General features: G+C 56.9%; 1 protein-coding gene across 3 annotated transcripts in view; it reads left to right on the top strand.

Moving 5' to 3' along the window:
- The first annotated feature begins 284 nt into the window (after window positions 1–284).
- The window catches only part of MPRIP (myosin phosphatase Rho interacting protein), an 80,982-nt gene continuing 55,051 nt past the window's right edge, over window positions 285–26,215 (top strand). For all 3 annotated transcript variants that reach the window (XM_082064790.1, XM_082064789.1, XM_082064788.1), the window contains exons 1-3: window positions 285–860; window positions 11,389–11,466; window positions 13,572–13,637. In XM_082064790.1, coding sequence (XP_081920916.1) covers window positions 741–860; window positions 11,389–11,466; window positions 13,572–13,637 — 264 coding nt within the window. In that variant the 5' untranslated portion in view covers window positions 285–740. The remainder of the gene's footprint in view (window positions 861–11,388; window positions 11,467–13,571; window positions 13,638–26,215) is intronic.

A 26,215-nucleotide genomic window follows, 5' to 3' on the forward strand; every position in this document is an offset into this window, starting at 1 on the left:
GGAGGGTCTGCGCACGGCAGGGAGAGGGCAAAGTGCGGGGGGCCCACGCAACCCCTCCCGCAGGGGCTGTGCCCAGCCGAACCGAGCCGAGCCGAACGAACCCGAACTGAGCCGGCCCCGCCCCCAGCTGTCAGCGCACCGCCTCTCCCCCGCGGCCGCGCTCTTCCCTCTCCTCGCACCCCATTGGCCAGAGAGTCCTTTTGTTAGCGGCGGATCCTCGTTCCCATTGGCAGGCTGGTCCGTCCGTCCGCGCCGCGGCTCCGCCCTCTTTTCCGCCTGGCTCCGCGACGCTGGAAACTTTGCGGGCGGCGCAGTCGGCAGCGGCGCCCGCAGCGCCGAGCACCCGCCGCCGCACCGGAGCCAGCGGGCCCCGCACCGCCCGGCACAGCCCAGCCTCACAGGGCGAGGGCACCGCGGCCTCTACGCGCCTTTCCGTGCCGCCGGGCCATGCTCGCCCGCTGAGCCGCAGCGGAGGCGGCCGCCTTGCCGTTTGCTCCCGTCCCCGGTTTTAACTCGACCTCTTTTATTTCTTGGATTTTTGGGTCGTTGTTGGGTTGCTGTTCGGGGAATTTGATTTTTGCTTGTTTGTTTTCCTTTTTTCGACGCTCCCCCCCGCGCTCCGCAGGCGCCAGGCGGAGGCCGCGGCCGCGGGGCGGGCGGCGCGGGGCGGCGATGGGCGCGGCGGCGGGCGGGCGCTCCGCGGGGCGCTGAGCGGGCGCGCAGCGGGCGCGGGGCGCGCCATGGCCGCCAAGGACAACCCCTGCAGGAAGTTCCAGGCCAACATCTTCAACAAGAGCAAGTGCCAGAACTGCTTCAAGCCCCGCGAGTCCCACCTACTCAATGACGAGGATCTCAACCAGGTGAGACCTTCCCCCTAAATCCACTGTTTTCCCCCCAAAATCCGCCCCGGGGCTCCGCCCCCTGCCCGCCCACACACGTCCGGCCCCAGGGCAGCCTGGGTCTCCGTGGGGAGCCTGGGGTCCCGTGGGTGGTGTAGAGCCCCGTGGGTGCCTGGTGGCCCCACGGGTACCTTGGGGTGCACTGGGTAGGTTAGAGTCCCACGGGTGGCCTGATGGAGAGCCTAGGATCCTATGGATAGTGTAGGGTCCCGTGGATGTCTTAGGGTCCCACGCATAGCAGAAGGTCCCATGGGTGCCTGCTGGCCCCACGGTTATCACAGGTTCCTGTAGGATCTCCAGGGATCCCATGGGGTATTTGCTGGTCACATAAATATTGTAGGGCCCTGTGGGTGCCTGCTGCTCGCATGGGTGATGTGGGGTCCAGTGGGGTGCCTGCTGACCCCGCAGATAGCACAGGGACCTAAAGGTGTCCACAAATCTCATGGGATGTTCAGGAGCCCCATGGGTGCTCCTTGATCCCGTAGTGCCTAGGGGTCCCGTGGGGTGCCTGCTGACCCCATGGGTGGTGTGTGGTCCCATGGGGTGCCTGCTGACCCCACAGATAGCACAGGGACCTCCAGGTATCCATGAATCCCATGGGGTGTTCAGAAGCCCCATGGGTGCTCTCTGGTCCTGTAGCATGTCCAGGGGGCTCACGGGGTGCCTGCTGACCCCAAGGGTGGTGTGTGGTCTCACGGGGTGCCTGCTGACCCCATGGATGGTGTGGGGTCCCATGGGGTTCCTGCTGACCCCACAGATACCCAGGCATCCCCACAGGTCCCTTAGGGCATGGCGCCCCATGGGAGGAGGCACCGGGGTGGCTCACCCCTTTCCTGAAGCCACCTGGGGACTGGCACCTGCGCTTGGGGTGACCCCAGCCTGTCTTGGGGTGCACAGCAGCAGGTACCCGGGGATCCTCTGGGCTCCATCAGGAGATCCTGAAAGTCCTGGGAGAAACTTGACTGCAAACGAAACATCCCCACCCATACTTGCAGGACGTGGCCCCCTCACCCTATAGTCCCCTGCTTTCCTGGGGGGACGGGGAGGTGACCCCAGTCCCTTGCCGGTGAGGGTCTGTGCGGGCAGGCTGAGGCTGTCAGGGCTGGGCCTTCCTCCTCCTCTTCCTCCCAGGCCTGACGCAGGCCCGGAGGCCCGCGCACCCGTCGCAGGGGGCGTTTGTGGCGGGGGGGCCTGTCCATAGTGTTGGGGTGCAGGGAGCAGGGCCACCCTCCCTCCTCCCACACCTTTGTGGGCCAGGGCTGACATCCCCACTCCCAATCCTATTATGGCAATGAGATCAGACATATTGCTGTGCTCGCCTGGGGGGGGCGGGGGGGAAGGTTGGAGAGGGGGGGGCATAATGAAATCTGAGGGCTAATATGGAAAAAATGTAGCTGGAAAAAATGCCGTGGTGTGTGCGGGAAGGGGCGGGCGGCGGGGAGCATTGTGGCCATGCCCAGACAAAGGAGCCGTCCCAGAGGGGGCTCGGGAAGAGCCCCCCGCTCCCGGCCAGCCCCTTCCCGCTGCCCCGCCTGGGGTTTTGCTGCCTTCTGGGTGCAAAGCTTTTTTATTTTTATTGGGGGGTTCAGAGCATTGCACATTGTCCCCCATAGTGCCTGCTTGTCCCTGCCACGGGGGGCCTGCCGCCCTCCCTGGGGACCCAGAGCCGTGTTTCAGGCAGCCTCTCATTTGCTTTGTTCCCGTGGGGCTGCCACCATGGCCGGCTTGTGTGGGGACGGGGTCATCCCCATGGCCGGATCCGGGCCCTGTGCGGGGGGCTCCGGTTGGGAAAACAGCACAATCCTGCTGGGCTTCTCCCTTGCAGCTGGGGTGAAGTAATCCCGCTTCCCAGATAAGATGGTGGCTCAGGCAGTGTGTGGTGCATGCACGCACCCTCCCGCCTGGCCGAGCAGCCCCTGGCCACGGCCGGTCCAGCGCTTCCCCACCACCCCTCCGAATTCGTGCCCCATGTCGGGGGAGGCTCCGCGCCGCAGCGAGCAGCCCGGCGGGATGTGGGGGTGTGCTCATTCCGGAGCACACCCAGGAATAACGGTTCATTTAACAGCTCTGGTTTTCTTTGCCTTTTTAATTGTTTGTTTGTTTGTTTTTCTTTAGTCTTGGTTTGGGTAGAGGGGATATCGGGCTGCAGCGTGGGGGCTCTGTGCTCAGCTCACCCCATGGACAGGGGCTGTGTTGGTGATTACCTAGAGTCAGGCTAGAAAAGTGCTTTTGAGTCATCTGACCTTTCCACTTGGCTTGCAGGAAAGGTGAAGGTACTTCACGCTTACGCACTCATGTCCCTTTTGGATTTTTATTATATAAAAATACCTGTGTGGGTGTTAGGAGCTGCTCCTCCTGCTTCCCGGGGTGCTCTGGGGGGGCTGGAGCTGCTCAGGGCAGACACCAGCGCATGTTTGCAAAGAGTCACAAATATTTAGTATTAGTGGATTGCCATCGTACTCGGGAACTGAATTAGGAAAGGGGCAGGAGGGGGAATCCAGCCCCAAACATCAGGATTAATGAGCTGGAGCTCTCTAATAATAATCGGACTTAGCACTTCCAACTTCAAAGGGCTGCGTGGACGCTAAGTCCCTAATCCCGGGAGCGCTGCGTTCACGAGTTGTTTTTCTGCGTGGCTGTGCTACCGGGCGGGGGTCAGTGTGACTTGGGGTGTCTATGTGTGGTCCCACCACCCGTTGGAGCCTTGGCCATCCCCCCGGGGCCACAGGCACGAGGTGACGTGGCCCTGACCCCCATCCCCAGCTTGTGTTTGACCTTCTGGGGTGCCTGTATGGCATGGGAAAAACTGGGTCAGTTGCTGCGTCTGTTCCCCCCTTGGGAATATCTGTCGCTGTGGGTCTACCCCAATGATCGCGAGCCCCAACGTGGGCACTCAGAGCCCTGCGTGGTGACAGGATCTGGCCATGGTCCCTGGCAGACATGGTGCGGTTGGGTGTCTCTGTCCTGGACGTTCCACCCACCCATCACCAACTCCCTTTGTGCTGCCCCTTTTTCCCAGCACGGCAGAAATTCCCTTCTTGTGGGAATTCCCTCTTTCCTGGCAAGAGGTGCCTGTGCTGGCACCGTGTGGTCCCCTGTAATGTCCCGCGAACCTCATGTGGAGGGTCAGCTTCCCAGAGCCTGCCTGGGCGGACACAGGGTTCCTGAGGACCTTCTTCCACCTCCAGGAGAGAGCCGGCCTGGCCAGCGGGACCCTCTTCCTGGGGAAGCCCCCCAGGGCTTTGCAGGGCATGGGGTGGGCTCTGCTCTCCACGCCGGCTGGCCCGTGCGCACACATGCCCTTGGCTTGTAAGGGAGATGAAGCCCCCATGACAGGGACAGACTGGGAATTAACCTCAAAATTATGCTTGACCTGAATTGGAAGAAAAGCAGAGCGTAAAGCAGTTGCTTTTAATTTTCTCCATGCGTGTGCTCTCTTGGGGCATGGGGACTGGCACAGATAGAGGAATTTGAGGACGTCTATCCAGCTACCAGTGCCTTTTATTTTCTTTTTTCTTTCTCTTTTTTTTTTTTTTGAGACCATGGCATGGATACCCAGAGGACCACCCAGTTAGAAAATGGAACTCACAGACTTTTCCCACTGCCTCCTCCCACTCTGGCCCGTTACCCCCCTGCCCAGCAGCAGGGGGGTGCTTATTTCCATCTCTCTTCCTTGGACATTATCACTTTCCTACTGTTTTGGATGCTGAGCAGCCCTGAGGATGGAGGGTGTCAGCGCTGGGTTGCAGATTTGGCTTTGCTGTGGGACATTGCATCGATGGGGCTGCGATGCCCTGGGTTGGGGTGTTATCTTGGCTTTGCGCCTTGTCCAAAGGGTGGCAGGGTGAGGGATCATGTCCCGGGCACGCTTTCGCCTCCACACCCTGCTCTTTGGGGGAAGAAAAGCCCCCTCTTTCCTGGAAAGTGACCCCCATGCTGGCATTCCCTGCTCCCGGCTGCTTGTATCATGCTGCAAAAATCTGCCTGTACTTGACTAATTATTAGGACTGAACAGGGGGAGATTCTCTGCAAATGTCAAACCCGCCTCCGTTGGTGGCTGCACTGGGCAGGGACTTCGGGGTCGTGGGCAGAGGAGCTGGGGTGGGCAGGGTGCTGGTGGCTGTCCCACCCCGGGGAGTGTCCCCATTGGACAGCAGGTGCTCAGGAGGGATGTCAGGTTGGGCACTGGCGCCAGCTTTGGGTGCACTTAACCCTCTGCATGGCCCAGGGCAAGGGGCATGGCAGTGCCTTTGGGTGCTGGAGAACCATCCCCCTTGCACACTTATTTGCTGCTGGTTTTTTGCGTGGTGCCACACCTTATCTGCTGTGGCACCCGAGGAAGCAATAAATCCCCTCTCCAGCGCTTTGGAGAGATGTTGCGGCTTCTCGCGGGCGCTGAGGAAGCCCCGTTGTGGGAGATTTGTGGTTAGATACACCGGTTCGCTGTGGGGCACGCTGGGCTTTGGGGCTGCTCGAGGAGGGTGAGCTGGGATTGCAAATCCTATCCCTTCCCGCTTCCATTTTGCTGCTGCTTGACAAGTTGCCCATGCACACTGCAGCTGGCCCCTTGCAGCTCTTGCTCTGGCTGCCCAAGCCAATGGCACCACTTGGACCTGAGCGCAGCCCTGGGGCCAGGACCAGGGTATTTGCAGAAGGAGACCTTCTGTTTGCACGAAGGGTGAATTCAACCTTTCTCCTTCCTGTTCCTCCAGTGAGTTGGTCGCTCCCGTTGCCCACGCGGCAAACTGCCCAGGCAGCTCCTTTCTTTGGTGTTTGTGGTGGCTGGTCAGGGCTGCCGGTGTGCCGGGAGGGCTGTGCCGTGCGCGGTGCCCGCCAGCCGCCCTGTGGCAGTGGTGCCTCTTGCTCCTCGCACCCCAGGTCCGGTCTGTCCAGACTGGTTTGGCATCTTCCGGCGTGATGAGATGTGTTGGTGATGAAAGTGTTGGCAGCAGCTGGCTCCTGCCCACAGCAACGCTGTGCAAATGTGTTTTTGCAGGAGGTGGATGGAGAGGGGACTGTCCCCATGTGTCCAGGGCTGTCCCCAGGAGCTGCCCAGGTCTTGGCTTGGAAAAAAACCACAGTTTGGGCTGGACCCAGGGGCGGCGAGCAGCCACTTGGATATGGAGCTGGGGGATGGAGGGTGCTTTCACACAGCATCCCGTGCTGGGTTTGGCCCCGTTCTGCCACATGTAGCTGAAGGATATACAACGGAGGGGAAATACTGCATGGGCAGGGAAACTGAGATGTGTGTGGCTGAACTGCCAAGGCTGGGTTATGTCCCTGGAGCGCGGGTTTGCACGGTGGTGTTTGCAGAGCCTCCCACCGGCCGGGCTTGTGGGTCTGCAGTGGTTCCATGTGGCATCCCGCTGGGAGCATACAAAATGTGAAGCGATGCCTGACTCTCAGTTCCTAGAAGCCGTGTTGTGGGCAGGAAAGCCTGCTTGGGTATCGCATCCCATTCCTGCTCCAAACACCGTGTCACCTTCCCCATTCCTGCCAGGTGACAGCTCCTCCGACTCACCCATCAACGATGTTCTCTCGGGTTCCAAGGTGTGCAAAACCAAGAGCGGAGCGGGGCTGAAACTGCCCAGATTTCCTCTTCCGAGGTTGCAACCACAGTGTTTGTGGTGACTTTCCCCTTGAGCCGTGCCAGAAATGGGTTCCTGCCCCTCAGGATCCCTGAGCAGCTTGGGAGCTGGTGCACGGGTGGCGGTGACTGTGTTGTCCCTACTCTGGTCTCCTGTGGGTGCAGCTGAGAGCTGTGACCCTGTTCCTGAGCACCCTCTGTACTGAGTACTCTCTGCGTTTGGCATTGGAGGCAGAGGCTAAAGCTCTGCTGCAACAGTCCATTTTTTTTCCCCCTTCCCGTTCAGTTGCCAAGCCTGAACAAAACAAGCCCTGCCTCCATCTGAGACAGGCTGATTACGTCTGCCGGCAGCCTAAACAGATTATCCCTCCTGCCATGCGCTTGGAGCCGGGAGTCTCTCCCAGTGATGGATTTGGACGTTGTGGTGGGCGAGGACTGGCTGTGGGGGCATCCCCACCACGTGTGGCTGTCCTGGCACCCCAGTGGGGTTGTGGCTGCTCTGCCACGGGGCTGTGACCGGACCCTCAGAGGAGATGTGGGTGTCAGCAGAGCTTTCCCATTCCCCCTCATGCGATGAGCTCCTGCGGGCACCGTGTGGCTCTGCTGGGTGCTGTTAAGCACCCTGCTCGGCTGGCTGATCACAGGGAAGAGGTGAAGGTACCGCCAACAAACACTGCAGGTGTCCAGTGGGCATGCTGGTTGGTGTCACAGCCCTGTGACCTGGTGCTCCATGGGCTGTCAGGCTCCTGTGGCCTGTCCTGCCTGCTGGAAGCAGGTGGCTGGGCTGTGCCCACTCTGCCCTGGGTATGTGCAGGGTTCCTGTATCACCTCATGCCTTGGAAAGTGCTGAGTGGCTCTGCATGTCCTGCAAGTGCAGTCTCCTGGCTGCTGGGAACCACATTCCCGGTGCTGGTGGAGCTGGTTGGGGTGGGCTGGTTTGTCTGTGCCTGGGCAGCATCAACTTGACAGCTTTGTGTAAACCGAGCTGGGGCCGCTTCCTTCTCCGCTTCCTCCCACCCGCCGTGCTGCCAGCGCCAGCCCTGGGCTGCAGGCAGTGTCCCCCTTGATGTGACACGGGCCAAGGGGACGGGTGCAGTGGCCAGAGCAGCGACCTGAGGGGCAGGTGAGGGGCTGCAGAGCACCTGCAACACAGCTGTGGTGACGGGTCCTGAGGGTGGGGTGGGACACCTGGGCGTTTCCAGAGGTGTGACAGGATGCAGAGCGGGGACATGGGGACACTTCTGCCTGAGTCAGCCTCTACTGTTGCCATGGGACGGGACAGGGCACTGTGGGGCTCTGACTCAGCTGCACCCTCTGTTTGGTGATGCCCCTGGACGGCTCTGTGGCTTTATCACCTTTTTTTTGGTGGCAAGGTGCCTGCAGATCTTTCCCGGGGTGGTGAGGCAGCGGCTTCGGCACCTCCCGGCTGAGGTTGTGGTGGGTGGTTGGCTTCGTCACCGCGAGCCGTGCCGGAGGAACCGGCTCTGCTCTTCCTGCCTGCCCTGGGAGCGCCGTCCCACCCCACCCGAGGCGTGGAAGCGTTGCTGCCAGCAGCTGCCCTCTGCTCTGCTCTCCACCTCGTTCTGCGGCTTCAGCCAGGAGCTGCCTGGATAAAAGCAAAGCTGCCCGGTGCCCGAGCATCCCGCATCGCTGCTGCCTGCAGGGAAACCGCGCGGAGCTGCCCTTGGGACATCACGGGAGACGAACGGGGCTCTGCATCGTCAAAGGCATCCTGGGAACCCTGGGGCTGCTCTGACACCATCCCTGCACGTGAGGTTGGACAGATCTGCTTGGACAGGGAAAGTTTTTGCTCTGAGCTCTTGCTCAGTGCTGGATGTTACATTTTTCTCCTCTCACTGAGCCCTCCAGAGGAAGCCGAGCTGGTGCGGAGCGTCGTGCGGCTCCAGCTCCGTCCCGGTGCTGTGAACACCCCCCTGGACCTGCCTCCCGCAGCGGCATCGAGCGGGTTTATTTTAAGCCTTGCTTCAGCAGGGCTGTTCCAATGCAGGTGCGATGGGCTTATTTCAGACACTTTGTATGCTAATTCGTATCCCTTTTATTTAGTTTTGTACCTCTCTGGGCATCTGCTTGGTTTTAGCAGTAGCTTGTTTTGGTTTGGCTTTAAAAAGCACTGCTGTGTGTTCATCTGTTGGTGGGTGGAACTGGGCTGCCCACACCGGCTGGCTCTAATTCATACCTTTCAGCTATTTTGGTTTCAATATCTGAATTTGGATGCCTCTGCCAAAATAAGTATAGCCCACTGGAGCTTTTTTGTGATGCCGGTAAAAAATGACCATGTTCTATGTTAAGGGCGTGTATTTCAGGTGCTTGGTGCTTTATATATGGTCAGTTGAGCCAAAATTGGAGCAGTTGAGGGCAAAATAATTCCTGCGGAGGGGTGTGAGCCAGCCTGAGGTCGGGCAGGGCTTGACGCCTGTGATATGAGGTTAAGGCTGCTCGCTGCTCACCCTGGTGATGGTGTCCCCTGTTTGGGTTTCATGTTTGCTTTGTCCTTGGTGTCACACTTGGACGTGCCCGCTGTTTGTCACAGTGGGATGCTGCTGGGGTGCAGTGGGGTGCTGGGGGCAGGATGGTCCGGCGGGAGGGCTGCAGCGCTGTAGCTTGTGTTGGGGAGAGATTATGCCCAGGGTTTGCTGGGCTGAGCGTTTGGCCGTGCCCAGGGGCTGTGCTGGGGCATGGATGGATAAATCTGGGGATGGAGGAGGGCTGAACCCTGCGAGCAGCCAAAGGCATCACTGCTGAGGGCTCCTTGGGGTGCTGCTGTGATGTGGTGGTGCCAAGCTTTGGGGACACTGTGCCCCGCCTTCATTGTCATCCTCTTCCTCGTTCCTGGGTGGTGGAGGCTGCTTGTGATGCCATCTTAAGCACCGGAGCTGGTTGTTCAGGGCCCACTGCAATTACCTCATGTCGGAGTTTGGGGACCTCCCTTCCTTGCCGCAGTGACCTGTTGAATTCACTCCCAACCTCTCCGGTGGGTCATTATTTGCCATTTTGCCTTTCTCCCCGTAAAACAGAAGAGATCCTTGGGAAAGGCCATTGCAGGTGGCCCTGCCCAGCCTGCACGGGCGGCCGTGGCCGAACCCCGTTGTGATGGGGAGCGGTGGGATCCCCGCTCCAAAGCCCTCCCCTGGCGTGGGCATGGGCGCGTTAGGGTGGGGGCGCGGGGCGGGCTGTGCCGGGGTGTGCCGGGGCACGGCCGGATCTGCCGGCGCTGGCAGCGTGGGCGGCGCGGGGCCGCGCGGGTGCCGGGGCAGCATGGGGACCACGGGCGAGCAGGGCACCAGCGCCCAGGTGAGCGGGACGGGGGTGGCGGGGCTGCCCCGAGCCCCTGGGAGGGAGGGAAGCAACTCCCCCAAATTAGATCCCACTCCCAGCACTCCATTTTCATTGTTTTTAATGCCCTTTAAAGAGAGGGGGAAGGAAGGTCTCCTCAAATCGTGTTTTCCCAGCTGCCGGCAGAGCAACACCTAGAGCTGATATGTCACATTGCCGTGGGGGGGATAAGAGATTTTGTTATTTATTTTCACTTCATAAACAGTAAAAGGGCTCCTCCAGCTTGTTTCCAGTTTGCTTACTCAGTGCTTCATGCGTTTGACAGTTTTTGGTGCATAGGCAGTTTCTTCTATTGTTTGCAGGGATTTTTCCAGAGGGGAAACTTTTTTTTTTTAACATTACAAAACCACAGAAACTGGCAGGAGGAATCTAGGGGAGGTACTGAATTGGAAACAGTTTTAAGCTTTAAGGAAAAGTAGAAGGGAAAAAAAAAAAGAATGAAAGCAACAAGATTAACCAAATAATATTGAGAGGAGCTGGGAATGTACGTGTGGCCGGGCCGGTCTGGGGATGGGCATGCAGGGATGTTTTGTGGTGGAAAGCAGCATCCCCAGACCTGGGGGCTCCTGCAGCTGGATTTGTCCCAGGTTTCCTCCGTCCTGGCTTGTCCCGGTCCCTCTGCGGAGCCGCCTCACCGGTGTGGCAATGCCTTGCTGCTCTTGCACCAGAATTTGGCCCCAGCACTTGCCAGGAATGGTGTTGGCTAATAGTTTGCAGCTTGACAGGCAGCAGGACCAGTGCCCGTAGGACTTTGCAGGGGAGAACATGCCCGGTGCCCATCCCCATCCCACCATGGTGTTGGGTCTGCTTCATTCCGGCCGCTTCTGTGTCCAAACCACTGGTGGAAAGAAGGAGCCTGGATTTTATTTTTCCTGCTGATAAATGGCAGTGCTGTAACGCATTTCTTTCCGGGTATTCTTTCCCTTTCTCTTCCCGGCTGGCTGAATGAACTGTTTTCCGTCCGCCTGGCTCTGACCTTCCTGCGTGCTCGGCCCCGTGCTGCTGGCGGGGACCCCCCCGCGGGGAAGGGGCTGCTGGGCTGCACGGGAAGCGGCTGCGAGCTGGAGAGCCGCCAGCACCGCGTAGTTTTCCCTCTCTTAATTAACAAAAGGAAAACATCAAGCTCTCCTCTTGGAACATGTCTTTGCTTTGGAGTCGAGGTGCGCTGCCGGCAGCGAGGGGCAGAGCTGCCGGTGTGGACGGGCTCTGTGACACCGCGGTACCCGCCGTCGGTGCTCTCGGCGCGATGCTGCGCAGAAGTAGCCGAGTTTGGTGCTTAAGGCTGGGGTTTTACCTACTCCCGAGTTGTCGTCTCAATCCTGTTTGCACACAGTGTGTTTAACACCACAGGTTGCCATCAGGCATTGTGTTCCCTGTGCTGGCAGGGCTGAGTTTACCTGTGTGCCGGAGCCTGAACTCATGCAGCTGCCTTTGTGCTGGGGGCTGGTGCAGTTTCCCCTGGTCCACAGCCATCGATCCCCTCTGGTGCTGGTCCACGTTGAGCCGGTTTCTCTTCTACACCTGATGTGTTTCCCTGTTTCTTTGCAGGCCAAACCCATTTATGGCGGCTGGCTGCTGCTGGCCCCGGAAGGAACGGACTTTGACAACCCCGTCCATCGCTCCCGGGTGAGTGAAGCCATGACGTCCCCTCCCCATGCCGTGGGTGTGGGTGGCAGAAGGAGCAGCGAGAGCCGGTCCCTGCCCATGGAGGTGGCACCTCCGTGCACCCATCACCTGTGCAGACCCGGAGGCCGGGAGATGTTCCCTGCAGCAGGGCTCCAGTGTGTTCCCCAGGGTGTGAGCTCTCCTGTGCTAGGCGGGCTCAGTCCCTGCAGTTTTATTGCTTACTGCTGTTGCTTTTTGATGCCCTGATGCTGCTCTGGTTGGCCTGACTTGTGCCACACTGACAGGAAGGCTCTCAGGCTGGTGGGGTGTGGGCTGGATGGCTCTGAGCCGTTCTGGGACCATCAGCAAGGCACCCAGTTTCCCTATGGGTGCTTGGAAACAACCACTGTATTATCCGCAGCTCCCCATGGGCATGCCCAGAGCCCTGAAGGGAGGCTGCATCCCATCCCTTAATGCAGATACCTGTGTCAGGCAGGTCGCGCAGCAAGGAAGGGCCTGAGAGGTGATTCCCGTTTGCTATAACCCTGCAGAGCTCTGAAACCTTGTGTGTTGGCAGCAGAGACCTGCAGAGAGAGCGGGACACACTCACCTCCTGCTCAAAGGGGTTTGCTGGTGCCTTGCGGAAACAGCAGCATCATGTGGGGTTGGAGCATCCACTGCTTTGCTGCCCTGGGGGTGTGAGGCCCAGAAGGATGTGGCCAGGCTGACGTCCCTTCACCGCTGGCTTGTGACGAGGACTCCCAGCCTGTCCCCAAGCTGATCTTCCAGGGAACTTGCTGCCGAGGTGGCCAGAACAGGGCTGTCTCGTGCGTGGGAGGGATGGCAACAGTCTGTGAACCCTCTGTCGTGCAGCCAAAATGCTCTCAGAGCTGCTAGTGATTAAAAAAAAAAAAATCTATCTGGAGTGAACAAGAATTGGGTTCTGAGTTCAGCCTGGGGTATATGGGTCATTGTTTGGAGTCACAGTTGCAGGCTTGCTGGTCCAACATCGAGGGGACATGGGACTCGTTGCCCCCTCGGAGCAGAGGCTGCTGGCTGAGCTGGTGTGTGTGGAGGTCCACAGGGTCCTTGGTAGTTTTGCTTGTCCCTGAACACCGTGGACTTTGCCTGAAGGGCTGAGAAAAGTGTGATAAGAATTGCTGCACTGGGGCTATGAATCCAGGACTTTTTCTATTTCAGCCTGCTCAACCAGTTTTTGCTCTTGGCTGAAAACAACCTGGCACACACAGGAAAAAAAAGGCACTTTTCCAGCCAGATCAGTTCTCCAATCTCATTTGCTGTGCAGCTGCAGAAGCAGCAATGCCAGCGCGGTGCCGGGGGAGCCAGGACCACCTGGACAGTGCCACCACCGCAGGGGCAGCCACCATCCAAACCGAGCTTAGGCACTGCTGGGGGACATCTAACGGGACACATTGTCACCCTGCAGCACCCTGTGTTGAATAGATCCTGCAGGATGAAGCTGAGGGTTGGGAGCACTTGGTTGAGGGATCCATCTGGTGCCATGCAGGTCTTGGGTCTCCTGGAGAGCAGTGATGGGGCTTGGGGACGTTCTTTAGAAGAAGAAGAAAGTCCTAGTTCCAGTCTAGGAGTTGGAGTCTCTTGTGTCTGGTTATTTTTGTCCCCTGTATGGTTAAACCTGGCCAGCTTGAGGTCTGTCTGAATGCAGAGACGAGTGAGGTGGGGAAACAGCCCCAAAACAGCCTCTTCTTAGGTGCCCACGAAGCCAGGCGGTTAAATCAGCGTTGAGCAAGGTAGGCTGGTGTGAGCAGACCTCCAGCAAAGCCACAGGACCTTGCTTTGCAAAGCCCACAGCACCCCAAACAATTGGGTTTGGGATGTGAGGGGCTGAGCAGAAGTACTTCTGCAACTCTCAGCACCTTTTAGGAATGGTCTCTGCACTGTTGGGGGGTCCCCCCTCTGCATTTTTGGCAGCTGTATTCCAGTGCTTGGTGAAACACATTGCCCATTGTCACCAGTGCACTCAGCACAAAGGGTTTCGGTGCCTTTTCTCATCACCAGCTCTGTGGACGCAGCTCTGGTGTCCCCGGTGAGGCCTGGGGGCCGCTGGGCACTGCTGTGACCTGCTGCCTTGTTTTCTCTTTTAGAAATGGCAGCGTCGGTTCTTCATCCTCTACGAGCACGGGCTGCTGCGCTACGCCCTCGACGAGATGGTGAGTGCTGCGTGGCGGGGGCTGCGGCCGTGTTCGGGCTGTGGGGACCAGGCTGCCCGTGCTGGGGAGCTGGGGCTGCTTCTGCTGCCCTCGGAGCAACCTGGGCGATGCTCCCGGTATGCAGTGTGGTGAGATCTCTGCCGGACTGGTGAAGAGTTTTGCTTTCTGGGTTTGACTTAACACCTGGCTGGGTTTGCATGGGATGGTGGTGAACAGTCTGTGAAGAATGGAGGCGTGTGGGTCCCACCTGATGTGGGGTTGATCAGTTGCCCACAGATCCCATGCTGGCAGGAAGCACGGGGTGGGTCCCCAAGGGCATCACCCATCATTTCTGTCCCGTTCCTCGGTGCCAGATGGGGTTTGGTGATGGTGAATCTCCTTGGCAGTGCCCGGGAAGGAGGTGATGCCTGTGGAAAGCAGGTCAGCTAGAACGCCTTCCCGCTACTCACTCGCTTTGGAGTGAAAAAACAGACAGGGGAGAGGAAGGGAAACCCTCCCATCCGCTGCGAGCTGGGAAGCAGGGCTGATGAGCCCAGGGGAAACTGGGCTGCTCATTTCTCCTCCTGGTTACAGAGGGTGCCCAAGGCTGGCTGACCATGCTGGCACGGCACAGCGGGAGCCTGGCAAAACTGGGAGCGCTGGGACGCGGGACAGCATGTGTGCACATGTGGGGACCTGTGGGGACATGCGGGGACCTGCCTCTGCAGCCGGGAGGCTCCTGCGAGGGCTTCGTGCCTCAGTCCTCCGCCGCTGCCTCCTGCGAGGGCTCCGTGGGGCACGGCAGCACAGCGAGCATCGCTCGAGTTTCATGCCTTGTTTGTTTGTATTTTTTTCTTGGGGTTGATCCAAGTGCCCTAAATAATTTAGAAGTCTCGGGTAGGAGCAGTGGAGGCTTTCAGTGCATTTTTAGTGTCTCAGCAACCTGGCTGCGCACTGGGCTGGTGTTTCATGTCCTACAGTGACAGGGCAGCAGCGTGTGGCTGGCTGGGGTGGGGACATACCCTGAATCTCAGGAGAGGTGAAAGGATGTTGGGAAAACCCGATTTGTAACGGGTTGGTTTGTTTGTTTGTCTTTTCCATTTTGCATTCTGGGGGGGCACTGGATTCACTGTCCCATGGCACCGCGTGGTGTGATGGGTGCTGCTGAGGAGGACAGGAGGGCTGGGTCCAGTCTCTCCGTGGCCATAGATGGAGGAGATGGTCATGGCTCCCTCCTCCTCGTCAGGGTCTGACACATGGTGTAAAAATACCCTCCTGACCTTTCTGCAGAGCACGTCACTGTGTGGGATCCACGCTGCTGTTTGCACTGGCTCTGCTAAAGGTGTTGTCTGGCCGTAGTTGGGCACAACCTCCCCCAACTCCTTCCAGCCTGCAGCACCAGAGCATCCCCTGCCATGCTGGCTGGACTGGGGCTGGAGGAGAAGCCTCTGAGCCAAAAAAACCCAACTGTTTTTGCATGGAGAATCCACTTTGCAGCCCATGCAGGGATGATCTGCCCCAAGTGTGCCCCTCTGGGAGCCAAGTGGGGGTCCCATGGGGGCCTCGGTGTGGGGACAATCTCCGCAGCGGGCCGGGAGCTGGGCGGCAGCTGGCCAGAGACCTCCCAGGCTGTTGCAAGCAGGGATTGAATTGCTTTTCCTTGAACCTGTTAGACATTAATTTTGTGGGTTTGGCGATTTCTGCTCTTAGTAAAAGTGGGAGGGGAGGGAGAGGTGGGCTAGGGAGGGGAGTCCCAGCTTGTGATGGTGGCAGAGATGGTCCTGTGTGCCTGACCAGGGACACCCCCCCGTCTCACTCCCGGCCTGGCTGAAGGCAGGGGAGACCTTGGGGAGTACCCAAAGACATTGGTGCTGCAGTATGCAGAGACCATGGGATGGGCCAGCCTTGGGTGCAGAAGCCTTTTGCCATGGGTGGGTCAGGTTTGGTGTTGGATTGGAGCATTTTGGGCACGGAAAGCCCTTAGCAGAAGGTGGGACACAGCGGGCACCAGCCGCCCTGCTGGCATCCAGCCCCCTCCTGACACCTGCCTGCATGTGTTCCTGAGCTGACCCTGAGTCTGCCTCTGCTCACCCACCTTCTTTCTGTGTGTCCATCCTTCTGTCTGTCTGCCCTTCCTCTGCCATATAGAACCCAAAGTATTTCTGCACATTGGCTGTGAGGGGGAGGATGTGCACAGGCCATGGAGCTCCAGCCCTTGGACCCGCTCCCTGGGGTCTCCCTCTTGCACCCAGAGCCTGTCTGGCCTCGGGGAATGCCAAGCAAAGCTCTCTGCATGGATCGTGCCAGCAGCCGTTCCTGGCTAAGCCGAGCCTGCTCAGACGTGCAGAAATTCCTCCCTCCCAGCTGTGGTTGGATGCGGAGGTTGTGTGATCGCTCGGGGTTGCCTTCCCATGCTGAACCGCTGTTGTTACCCCTCGGCCCTGGCTCATTGCTGCTGTTTGATAAACCTCCATGCTGGGCTGGATGATGTACAGGGGTTGACGTTTCTCCACAGCAACTGGAGGATGGTGAAACTGCTCTTATGTTGGGTTGAGGGAAGGTGGGAAAGAGGGTGACAGAGAGCTGGGGACAGGCTTGGGGATGAGCTGCTGCATTGTGAGTGTCTGAGGACGTTTGCCCCTCTGTGCTTCCCAGTCTTGTGGCACTTCCTTAGTTTTCTCAACAGATATATTCCCTGATTCTCCATTGCGTGGAGTGCAAGACTAAAGCCTGCCATAATACCTAAGCCAAGGCAAACGCATCCAGAAACTTGTTTTGGAGGTGTTAGAGTCACCCAAAGTGTTGAAACCTTTGGTACTTCAGAGTATTTTAAAATAGAGAGGATAAAGTTCTCAGCCTGTGGGGAAACAGCCCTGCCTGGGCTGGGAGGGATCGTGCTCAGTCACTCGAGGGGACAAGAGGGGACATGTGCCAGGATGGTGAGCAAAACCTCTCCTGGCTGCCGCCAGCCCAGCGGCTGCGTCCCAGCACGGGAGGAGATGCCCACGCTGGTGCTGGCAGCTGCATCCTCTGCCGCGGCCTCACGCTGTGCGAGGTCTCGGTCCTCCTGGTGGAACACCCAGTGAAACCAGTGCTGCTGTGGCACTGGGAGAGCAGCCCGGTACCACGGTGGTTCGGGTGGTTTTGGTTGCGGTGTGGGAGCTGCCACAAAAGTAGTGCCAGGGCAAGGGGATGGAGCCAGAGAGTAGCAAGTGCAGAGCGTTTGCCTTCTTTTGTTTTGATTGCTGCGATCTATAATTAGCGGCTGAGGTCTCTATAAATAGAGCCCTGCTGCGTGGGAACGCAGTGGAGAGGCCGTGGGTGCAGGGGGGTTTGTGGGGATGGAGAGAGCTGTCCCCTCCCTCCCGGAGGGGTGGGTGGTGGCCTCAGCTGTCCCCTCCCTCCTGGCCCTGTGGGTGGGTGACAGCCTCAGCACTGCCTGGGGACAGATCCAGCCCCATGGCTAGAGCAGATCAGAGAAGAGGGTCTGGATCTCCAGCTCAGCATCTTAATGAATCATTACATGTCCATGGGCCAGGCCTAGTCTCTGTGCCTCAGTTTACCCCTCTGCCACTTGCCTTGGGCTGGGATTTATACTAGGTTGGCATTTGCTGGAGTCAAGTTCCTTTCTACAACTGGGGACAGACATTAAGATCAGTGTCTGAGTGGAGTCTAAGAGGATGCTTAAACCAGCAGTCAGCAGCCTCCGTGCAAGAGTTTGCTCATGTGTATGGAATTGGGTGGTTTCATCCTCCACAGCGGCATCGCAGACCCTTCCTGGGCTCGCAGCATGGTGGTCCTGCTCCTAAATCAGGAATTCAGATGGATCATAAGAGCATTAACCTCAGTATGATGGAGCGGACATCCCTGTTCCAGCCTGCGATGTCTGGGAGGGGGGTCAGGAGCTGATGAGACCGGGGTGGGATGAAGAGTGAGGCCAGCTCGGCATCTGGCAGTGGTGAGGGAGCACCGGGACCCCTGGACCGGGTGTGTAAATAGGAGAAGAGGGCCCAGTTCAGAGGTGGGAGGTCTGGCAGTGTGCAGGGGGCTGCTGGGTCACATCTGGAGACCTGCAGGTCACATCTGGAGACCTGCACGGCCCCAGGCCCTGCTCCCAGCCGCGGAAACCTAAGGAATTGGCAAATGGGTAAAAAGGGAGAGGGGTGTAAGCATTGGTGGCTGCTGGTGGGGGATCAGAGTGAGGGAGCCATGTGTGCCTGCCAGTGCTGTGATGCGTAGACACCTGTAATTGTTATTTCTTAATAAACCGCCTTCCAAAATTGTCTTCATTCAGAAGAAAGGGTCATTTTAAAATGTCACCATCAGCAGAGTTGCCCCATCCTGATTTTCATCGTAGTTCCCTCCTTTGTCATCTATATTGTTTTAAGAAGCCAAGAATCTGTGCGTGTGTTTTTTCTCCTCCTTTTCAGATCAAAGCAGTTTACTTCAGTCTTGGCACGGAATGGAAATTCATTGGCAGGGATTAAAAACGAACCTTAAACATCCTGGCCTCTCTGTCCTTGCCTTTTCCACACATTTCACCATTTAAGTGTTTCCAAGCTCTCCCTGCCCCCTCCTCCACAGGAGCACCGGGCTTTACAAACCCCCGTTCCCCTCGTCCCCGTTGTCTCCCCCCATGCATGCAGTTTTGCCAGTGCCTCTGTTTGCCAGATCTTCAAGACTTTCAGTTTCTGTTGAGCATAAAAAGCTTTTGGCTTGAATCAAAGCGCATTTCAAATTTAAATAGTGAGCTGAAACAGAAAGGCTGGAGCAGAGCGGCTGTTCAATGCTTGGAGGGTGGCAGGGACCCCCACAGATTTTTTATTTCCAGGGTGTGGGTCTGACTTGGTCTTGCAGCAGGTGGACTTTCTTCCCAGGTCCTTAGGTTTTTGGGTTGACCTCAACAGAGCGGGAAAGCGACCCCTTGCATGGCCGCACGCTGCGATGGTCCGGAGGTGACGTGTCACCTCGGCAAATGCTGGTGACAGTGCCCTGCCAGTCCCACCGGTTTATGCTATGGACGGGAAAATGGCTCCATCCAGTAGCTTCTGCATCAATGGTCCTGGTGTGAATGGGACATCACGTAGTATGCAGAGCCAGGGAAATAACCGGTTTGGTGGGGAGTGGGGTGGAAGATGGCTATGGGGAGGTTTCACCTGGGATGTTTAGCGTGTATCTCAAAGATGATGCAGTAGAAATAAGGAAATGTTGGGAATGATTTTGGGGAGCAGTGATCCTTTCTCCTCCAGGAGAGGGACACCTGAAGTTGGGGTGCAAGGGAGAGGTGATAAAGTGCATCTTGTAGTTGCTTTACGGGAGATGTAGAGACAGCACAAGTGCTGGTGGTTCCCGACAGAGCTTGGAGATCTTTGATGGTTTTGTTGTGTTTGATTTTCAGTGCTGCCTTTGGGGGAGGGAAATAAGTCCATGAACCTACAGGGAGTCCTGGGAACTCGTTCCCCAGGATATTGCTGAATCCAGGACCAGGCAGGCTTGGAGTTGGGAGGACATGCAGATCTTCATTTGTGGTCTTTCTGATGTTAGCGTCTCGCTTGATGCTGATCTGGTGTCATGTTGTGTGCTAGGGCTGGGTGTGGGGATCCTGTAACGGTGGCTTCAGGGGGGTTCATGTCTTCCCTCTTCTGTCTGCTCAAAGTGTCTGGCCCCAGCTGCTGCTGGGGGTGGGTCCTGCTGTCAAGATCCTTGTGAACACCCCCGTGAATGGTTCCCTACCTTCTTCTATTTTCCCCCTTTCAGTTTGGTTTAGTGTGGTGTTCGGGGTAGTAAAACAGTGGTTTGTGGGGCTGAGAGAACAGGGAAGGGCTCCTCCAGGTATGGCCCCAGCACCGGGGTCCATGGCCAAGGACCATCACTGTGGCCCCAAAAGTACCTGGGACTAAAGTACCTGGGTTTACTGTGACCTTAGGTGGGGTGACCTGGCTGTTCCTGTTCATGTCTTCTCTAGCATGGATAGAGGAGGGCGCAGATGTCCATGGCCAAGTTTGCTGAGAAGGGCATTTGCTGCCAGCTGGGAGAGAGATTCCATGAAACACTCCATAGTGGGAGGTTTGGGAGTTAACAGAAGACGAGAGGATAAAAGCAGAGTTGGGAGAGCTCCATGCAGCCAGACCTCCTAATGAACGAGCAGTTTTGATGACCTGGCCCAGGTGCTTCCTTCCTGGAAACAACACAGCCCCTATTGTGTTCTGCAGGGCGAGCTGCAAAGCTGGAATCGCTCTTACACTGAGCAACGAGAATGGGTTCAAGTGGCTCTGTCCTTTCTGCTTTTTCCCTACTCTTCCATCATGAGACCTAGCGAAGATCTTTGTGTAGAATATGTGTGCAAGAGCAGTGACGGAAATGAGCTGGATTTTAAATTGCATTTATCTAGTTTATGGGGGCAGAGGCATACAGGCACTTATAGCAGCTGGAGTTTTTTCTTTCATGGCTTCTGGAAACCTGGGCCCAATACCCGTGGTCTCTAGCCTGGCTGCAGGCTCTCGGTGAAAGAAAATCATGATCCACTGCAAAACATTAATGGAGAAATCAAACCCTCCTCTGAAGGCATTGAGGATGTGACGATGTCAGAGCTGGTCATGAGATGACACAGCTGATTGCTGAGCGCACAATTACCCTCATGTGAGACCTTGGGGCCCTGTCTTCAGATGTTGGCATCAGACCCGCTTTTCCTCTGCATCCCATCACACTGTAAATGTCTAACAAAATAAGAAACCGCGATGGCCCAAGTGCTGCAGCGGTGAGTGACAGATGGGAGCACAAGTATTTACTACGGGCAGTTGCTCCGGTTGTTTTCTTTTATTATTTTTTCTTTTTCCATTTTTTCTTTCTGGCGGAGAGGTTGAAACGATGGATGCAGTGGGAGCTCTGCAGCTGAGGAAGGGGCGGCAGCGGTGGGGGTCCGGTCCCAGCTCCAGAGCATCCCCCAGTCCCTGGGTGTGTGTGCCCGTCTGCAGAGACGTGAACAACCAACCAAAAGAACCAGCAAAACCACAGTGTTGTTTCTTTCTCTGCTATTTTTTGGTGCCAGAGAGGGCGTGTGAAACGAGCTCCCTGTGGCACAGCCTGCCAGATGCACCATGTGGCGGTGGGGACGAGATTGGTTTTAATTCTTTCCAGCCCTTTTGTGGGCCATGGGCTGAGGTTGGTGGGGACCACCAGTGGGCTACAGGTTGGGTAATGCTGGGCAATAGCACCCGGTTTCCTGTTGCGTAAAGGAATCCGTGGAAGAAATGTCATCCTGGTGACTGGCACATCCCTGTTCCCATCGCTGCTGGGTGGCACCGGGGTATCTTGGCCTCACCTGGTGGGATTCGACACTGCAAAACCCTCGGTGACAGCTCGGAGAGGTGGCCAAGGACGTGAATTGAACAAGGCAACAAAGCAGCTCGCAAAATCAAAGCGTGTTCCCCCCTTTTTACCCGGCGGAGATCCTGTATTCGCTGATTGTTGACATGACACATGTGGGTTGGAGAAAGGCAGCGGCTGCTTCTGGCAGGGGAGGAAGGGGCCGGGGGGGCTCTGCAAGCCGAGATGCTGATTACCAGGGGCAGCAAATAGCTTGCAGCTGCCTCCGCTCAACACGCTCTTTGTGGCGCTTGCAGCCACTCTATGGATGCAGCTATTTTTAATTTCCCCAAGCGCGCGCACAAAGCAAAGGGGGTGGGCGATGCGGCGTCCCCCCCTTCCTGCTCCCGGCCCCGCGCTTCCCGGCTTCCTCCTGGCCTTGGGGGGACGGGGGGAGCTGCACCCCCCTGTTTCTTTTGGGTCCGCCTGGGGAGCCGGCCTCGGCTTCCCCCCACCCTGCACCAGTGTGTGCACGGAGCTGGGAAAATGCAGAAATAAATAAATACGCAATTAGGCCGGCGTCCAGCTGCGGAGGGGGGTGTGCTGTAAAAAAGAGGCTCTGGCCAGATTTTGGAATGCTTGAGAAAGCGGCTGGAGCCGTGGACGAGCGCGGGGTCGTGGGCTTCCCACCCCCGTCCTGGCAGAGATGGGGCGGCTGCGGCCCCCAAGGAAGAGGATGATGAAGGAAGGAGGGTGGCAGCTCCCAACCTTTCTCTCCGGGGGGGTATTTCCCCCCCCATTGCCATCTTGCAGAGTCCAAGCCAAGGCATGTTTGTGCTGGGGGTGTGATGAGAGCGGGGGGTCTCAGCCAACCCTCGGTATGCTCAAGAGCAAACTTTGCGCCGGTGTTTTTGGGGCTGAAAGCCGAGGTGTGTACTCTGTTCAAGCAGCAACACGGTTCGAGGTTAATAAATTACTTATTCACAGTCCTTGTTTCTCTGTTACGGTAAGCATTAGTGAATATTATATTTCTGGTTTATCCCGGGTATGCATTATTCATCAGGTTTGAAGTCTGTGAAAGGGACATTGTCAGGTTAAAACTTGCGTGGAGACAAGCCGAGGTCTTCAGTGAGGTTTTGTAAACAGCTTTTCTCAGGGTTGCTGAATGCAGGGGTTTCACTGAAGCCTTCCACCTTTTGTCCGTGCTGTTTTGAGGCATTTCTGGTGAAAAATGAGAATTCTCAGACTGGTTTTGTTATTGGTCTTGCTCGGTGAGTTATCATGGGCTGCAAGATATGTAAGGTAGAAAAAAAAAAACCCAAAACAAAACAGCAAAATACTGCTTGTCCTTCATACCAGATCAGGTAACAGCATGTGAGTGTGCTTTTGCTAATAGGTATTTTGTAAGAACTGTTTATTTTGTCCCTTCGAAGCTGTGGAAGAGACGCTTCCCTGCGGTCGCTGTCTGACTGCAAGGAGGCGACAAGATAAAACAGCCACTCGGTCTTGCTGGAAGTTAAAATTACCATAGGTAAATCACGTGCACAGCAACTTAACATTACCCTTCACCTCCTTCCCGCGGGATCCAGGAGCGGATTTAATTTCTCTGTGTATATTAATGTGGCTTCCACCCGCCGCGGGCAGCGCGGCTCGTCCGTCACCTCTTCTGCTGTTAGGGGAGAGCAGGTCCCTGGGGCAGAGGTGCTGCATGTGGGGCTTGGGCTGCTCCAGGAGCTGGGGAAAGCTCCTGCCTACCCAGGAGGGTTTTTTCCCCCCGTATTTTTCTGCTATTGCACCCCAGGGCTGTGCTGTGTATCCATTGCACCCCTCACTGTGCTGCAATCTCAGGGGTCCCCGCTCTTGCACGCCCCGTGGCTCCAAGTGCCGTAGTTGTGGCTTCTCCATGATTTTATGGCCAAACAGTAAGACTCTGGGCTGCTCTTCTGCTGCAACCCATGGCTGTCACCACTCCCTGTCCCCATAAAGGGATTCTTGCAATGTTTCCTTTGCTCTGGGTGATAAGGGTCCCTGGGGAGAGAAGGTGGAACAGGAGCACAGGTTGGTTTTAGACATGTCCTGGCAGCACCCTGAGATTGCACGGGATTTGCACCCGTTGTGAAGCTGCGGCCGAGGAGAAAGGGTGGGTTTTTGGAGCCCTTCCCTCCTCGTTTCCTCAGCCCTGCTGCAACCACGCCGATAAAGTCACAGCAGATCACCAGGGCGCTGGGGATATAATTAGGGTTTTGGTTCACTTTTCTGGCTGCTTTCCCATTAGGGGAGGGACAGCGAGGATTATGGACGGAGCAGATGTGTGGAGGAAGGGGATGTTCGGCTTACAGGGGCAGTTAGTGCCATGCACAGGCCACTGCTGGGGGTGAATTCTGTTGTCCTGGGCATGGGGGTTGGAGAAACCTCCTTGGGCTCATCCCCTTCAGATGCACCAGATTGCCCAATGGATGTTCCCAAAGGAGAGGTTGCGGGGAGTGTTCCCAGGAGCAGCTCCCAGACGTGAACCTGCTCCTGTCCCTGAACTTCTCTGCAAGTGCAGGAGCCAGATGGGAGCAGCAGGTTTAGGTGGAGGATGCTGCTCCTCCAGGACATGGTGATGGCTCCAGCAGCCCAGCATGTCATTCCCAGCCTCTGTCCCTGGCCATGGCAGGTGCTCTTTTCTCTCCCAGGTGCCACTTGCCTTTGAACCCATCAGTGCCTGCCCAGCCAGGACAGCTCTTTGCTGTCTGCGCTGGTGTCTCCACCGCACCTTGCCAAGCTCATGTTGTTGCCGGGTGGTCTCCTTATATGTGCCTGTTGGGAGCTTTTCTCCTTGGAACTGCCCCATTCTTGACCAAAAAGCCTCCCATTTTGTGCCATTCTGTGGGATGGCCAACAGTCAAAGGTTGGAAAAGGCTCTCTGGCCACCACCTTGGCTTTTGAGAAGGTCTGCAGATTCCATGCTTGTCTGGAAGCAACAAAGAGCAGGTGTGGGGTTTTCTATAGGGGTGAGGTGGGGGGCGCAGGATGTGGCTGCTGCTGCTTGGTTGGCCAATGCAACCCAACCTCTTGTGCTTGGGTTGGCCTTCACTTCTCCAGCTGCAGCCCCCCGAGCGCCCTGGGACCACGGCCGTGTGGTATTCCCAGCCCGGCAGGAAGCTCTGCAAAGCTCGTAAGAGCAACGCTGGGGAGTAATGAGATTTCCAGGCTAATTTGGCCGGATTCAAGAACTTCCACTGAAGCATCTGTGCCCGTGGGAGTTGTCTGAGCATCCGGCGGATCTGGTGCTGCTGATCCCCACAGTTGTCCTCACCTTTTTTTGCAGTTGTTGAGCGCTGGTGCAAGGTGCTGTATTGGCAGCATCTGCTGACTTTGTCCATTGCAAAGTGGTGCTTTCCTTCTTTTATTTTTGTATTTTAGTGAAAAAAAAAATGAAAACTTCTGGTTCCTGTGGAACTGAATGTTTTTTCTTTTATTCTACTGACAATATGTCTTGCCATATTATTTACTGTTTTATTGTGGGAAGCACTTGTGATTTTTCACCATGCTCTGGGTGCAGTTCACTGTGCTTCCTGAGCTGGTGTAATGCTTGGCCTTAAATTATCCAGAGCTCTAGACGACGGCTGTCTGAGATGGCTTTGCACGGCTGTGCCAGTGCTGATGGCTCAGTCTCTTGCTGTGTGTTTGCTCTGATTCCTCTTCTCAGGTGGTTTTGTGGGAGAAGTTGTGGGATGGCTGGAGACCCAGAGATTTGTCCTTCCTTCCCATCCAGGCTGAAGCGGAGATGGATTCACTTAGGGACGTACGGGACTTTGATTTAATTTGCTGCTTTCCTTGGATGGCTCTTGGCCATGCCCATCCGTGATGGCTCAGAGAAGACAGAAGCAGCAGCTCCCTCCACAGCCCCTTCTCTTCTCCCAGATTTCTAGTCTGGATCTTCCCAGGTCTCTCCACACGGTCCGATTTTGGGTGTCACATGCAGTGGGGTGGCATCACGTCTCAGCCCGTGCCCAGTTTCCATGCGTGTGCAGCACACCTCCATGCTGCCAAGGGTGGTGGCACCTCGGGTGGCCCTTGGCCACGGTGGGATTTGCCCTTAGGTCAGAGCTGTGCTGAGCATAAGACCTTGGGAGTTGCTCCAGCGGCACTTGGTGCTGTAAATAACATTGAAACCACATCAGCTGCAGTAGTTTTCCCAGTTTTCAAGGAGACTGGCTCCAAAACCGAGCAGTGAGGGAGCTTTGCCCTGGCTTTATTTCCTAAGGTTTTTCCCAAGGTGTGAAGACCTTTTCACTTAAATGCATTTCACACCTTTTCAGAGCTGCCATAAGGGTCCTGAGCAAAGTTATTGCCCCTCTTGCCGGTCTTTCTACCCAACTCAAGGCTTGAAAGCAAAAGTTCTCTGGAGAGTCAGAGTCTCAGCCCTGGTGTGACTGGTTTGTGGAGCCAGCCTGGGCCGTTGGGCAGAGCCTGCCCCAGTTTGGCCTTGGTTCTCCAGCTCAGCTGATGCCCAGATGGATGCTCGAGCATCCCCATGAAACAGAAATCCAGGTCCAGGTGCAGTTGACCAGGGCTTGGGTGTCTGACCAACATGGGTGGAGACTGCCCTGTGTCAATCCAAGCTTTCCACCTCCTGAGCTGTCTCCAAAATCAGCATCACCATGTCTGTGACCGTCTCTGTGTGCAGGTGAACTCACAAGCTGTGCTCTAGGGACATGGTTTCTGATGTTTTGGTGAAGCCCTTTGCTCCTGGGGAGGGACATGTGAGCTGGCGTGCACGGTGATGCTGGTGAACACCCTCACACGTGTGCCTGGCAGCACAGGGACCACCAGGGACTTGTCTCCTACACCGAGGGGGCGGAGAAGTTGACGAGGCCGATTTGGAGCAGTGCAATTTAAAATTCAAATACTAAGATGCAAATGAAGCCCGCCTTTCCTTCCCACCCCCAAATGACTGTGTTTCCCTCTCCAGGCAACTCGCCCGCCGTAGTCCCTGCACCGAGCTCCGGTGCTTTGCCGTGTGTGCCGTGCCGGCGCGTGGTCTCGCCTGGCTTTTGCCATCGGGCTGATTACCATGACAACTCACTTGGTCGCTGCAGATTTTTGCTTCCCCTTTGGCCGGGTAACTGTTGTGCCTGCGCGCCGGGGAGCGGGGAAGATGCCACGCTGGCAGCTGTGAGCAGATGGGGTCGGATCCATTACCATATATTCCTCCCACCCCCCTCCTAGGAAGGGAGGAGGAGGATGTTTTGCATTTTTAAATGCATTTAAATCCCAGAGAGCAAGAGGGAAGTGTAACTCTTGGG

The sequence above is a fragment of the Streptopelia decaocto genome (genome assembly GCF_964273445.1).
Source record: "Streptopelia decaocto genome assembly, chromosome: 13".
Taxonomy (NCBI): Eukaryota; Metazoa; Chordata; class Aves; order Columbiformes; family Columbidae; genus Streptopelia; species Streptopelia decaocto.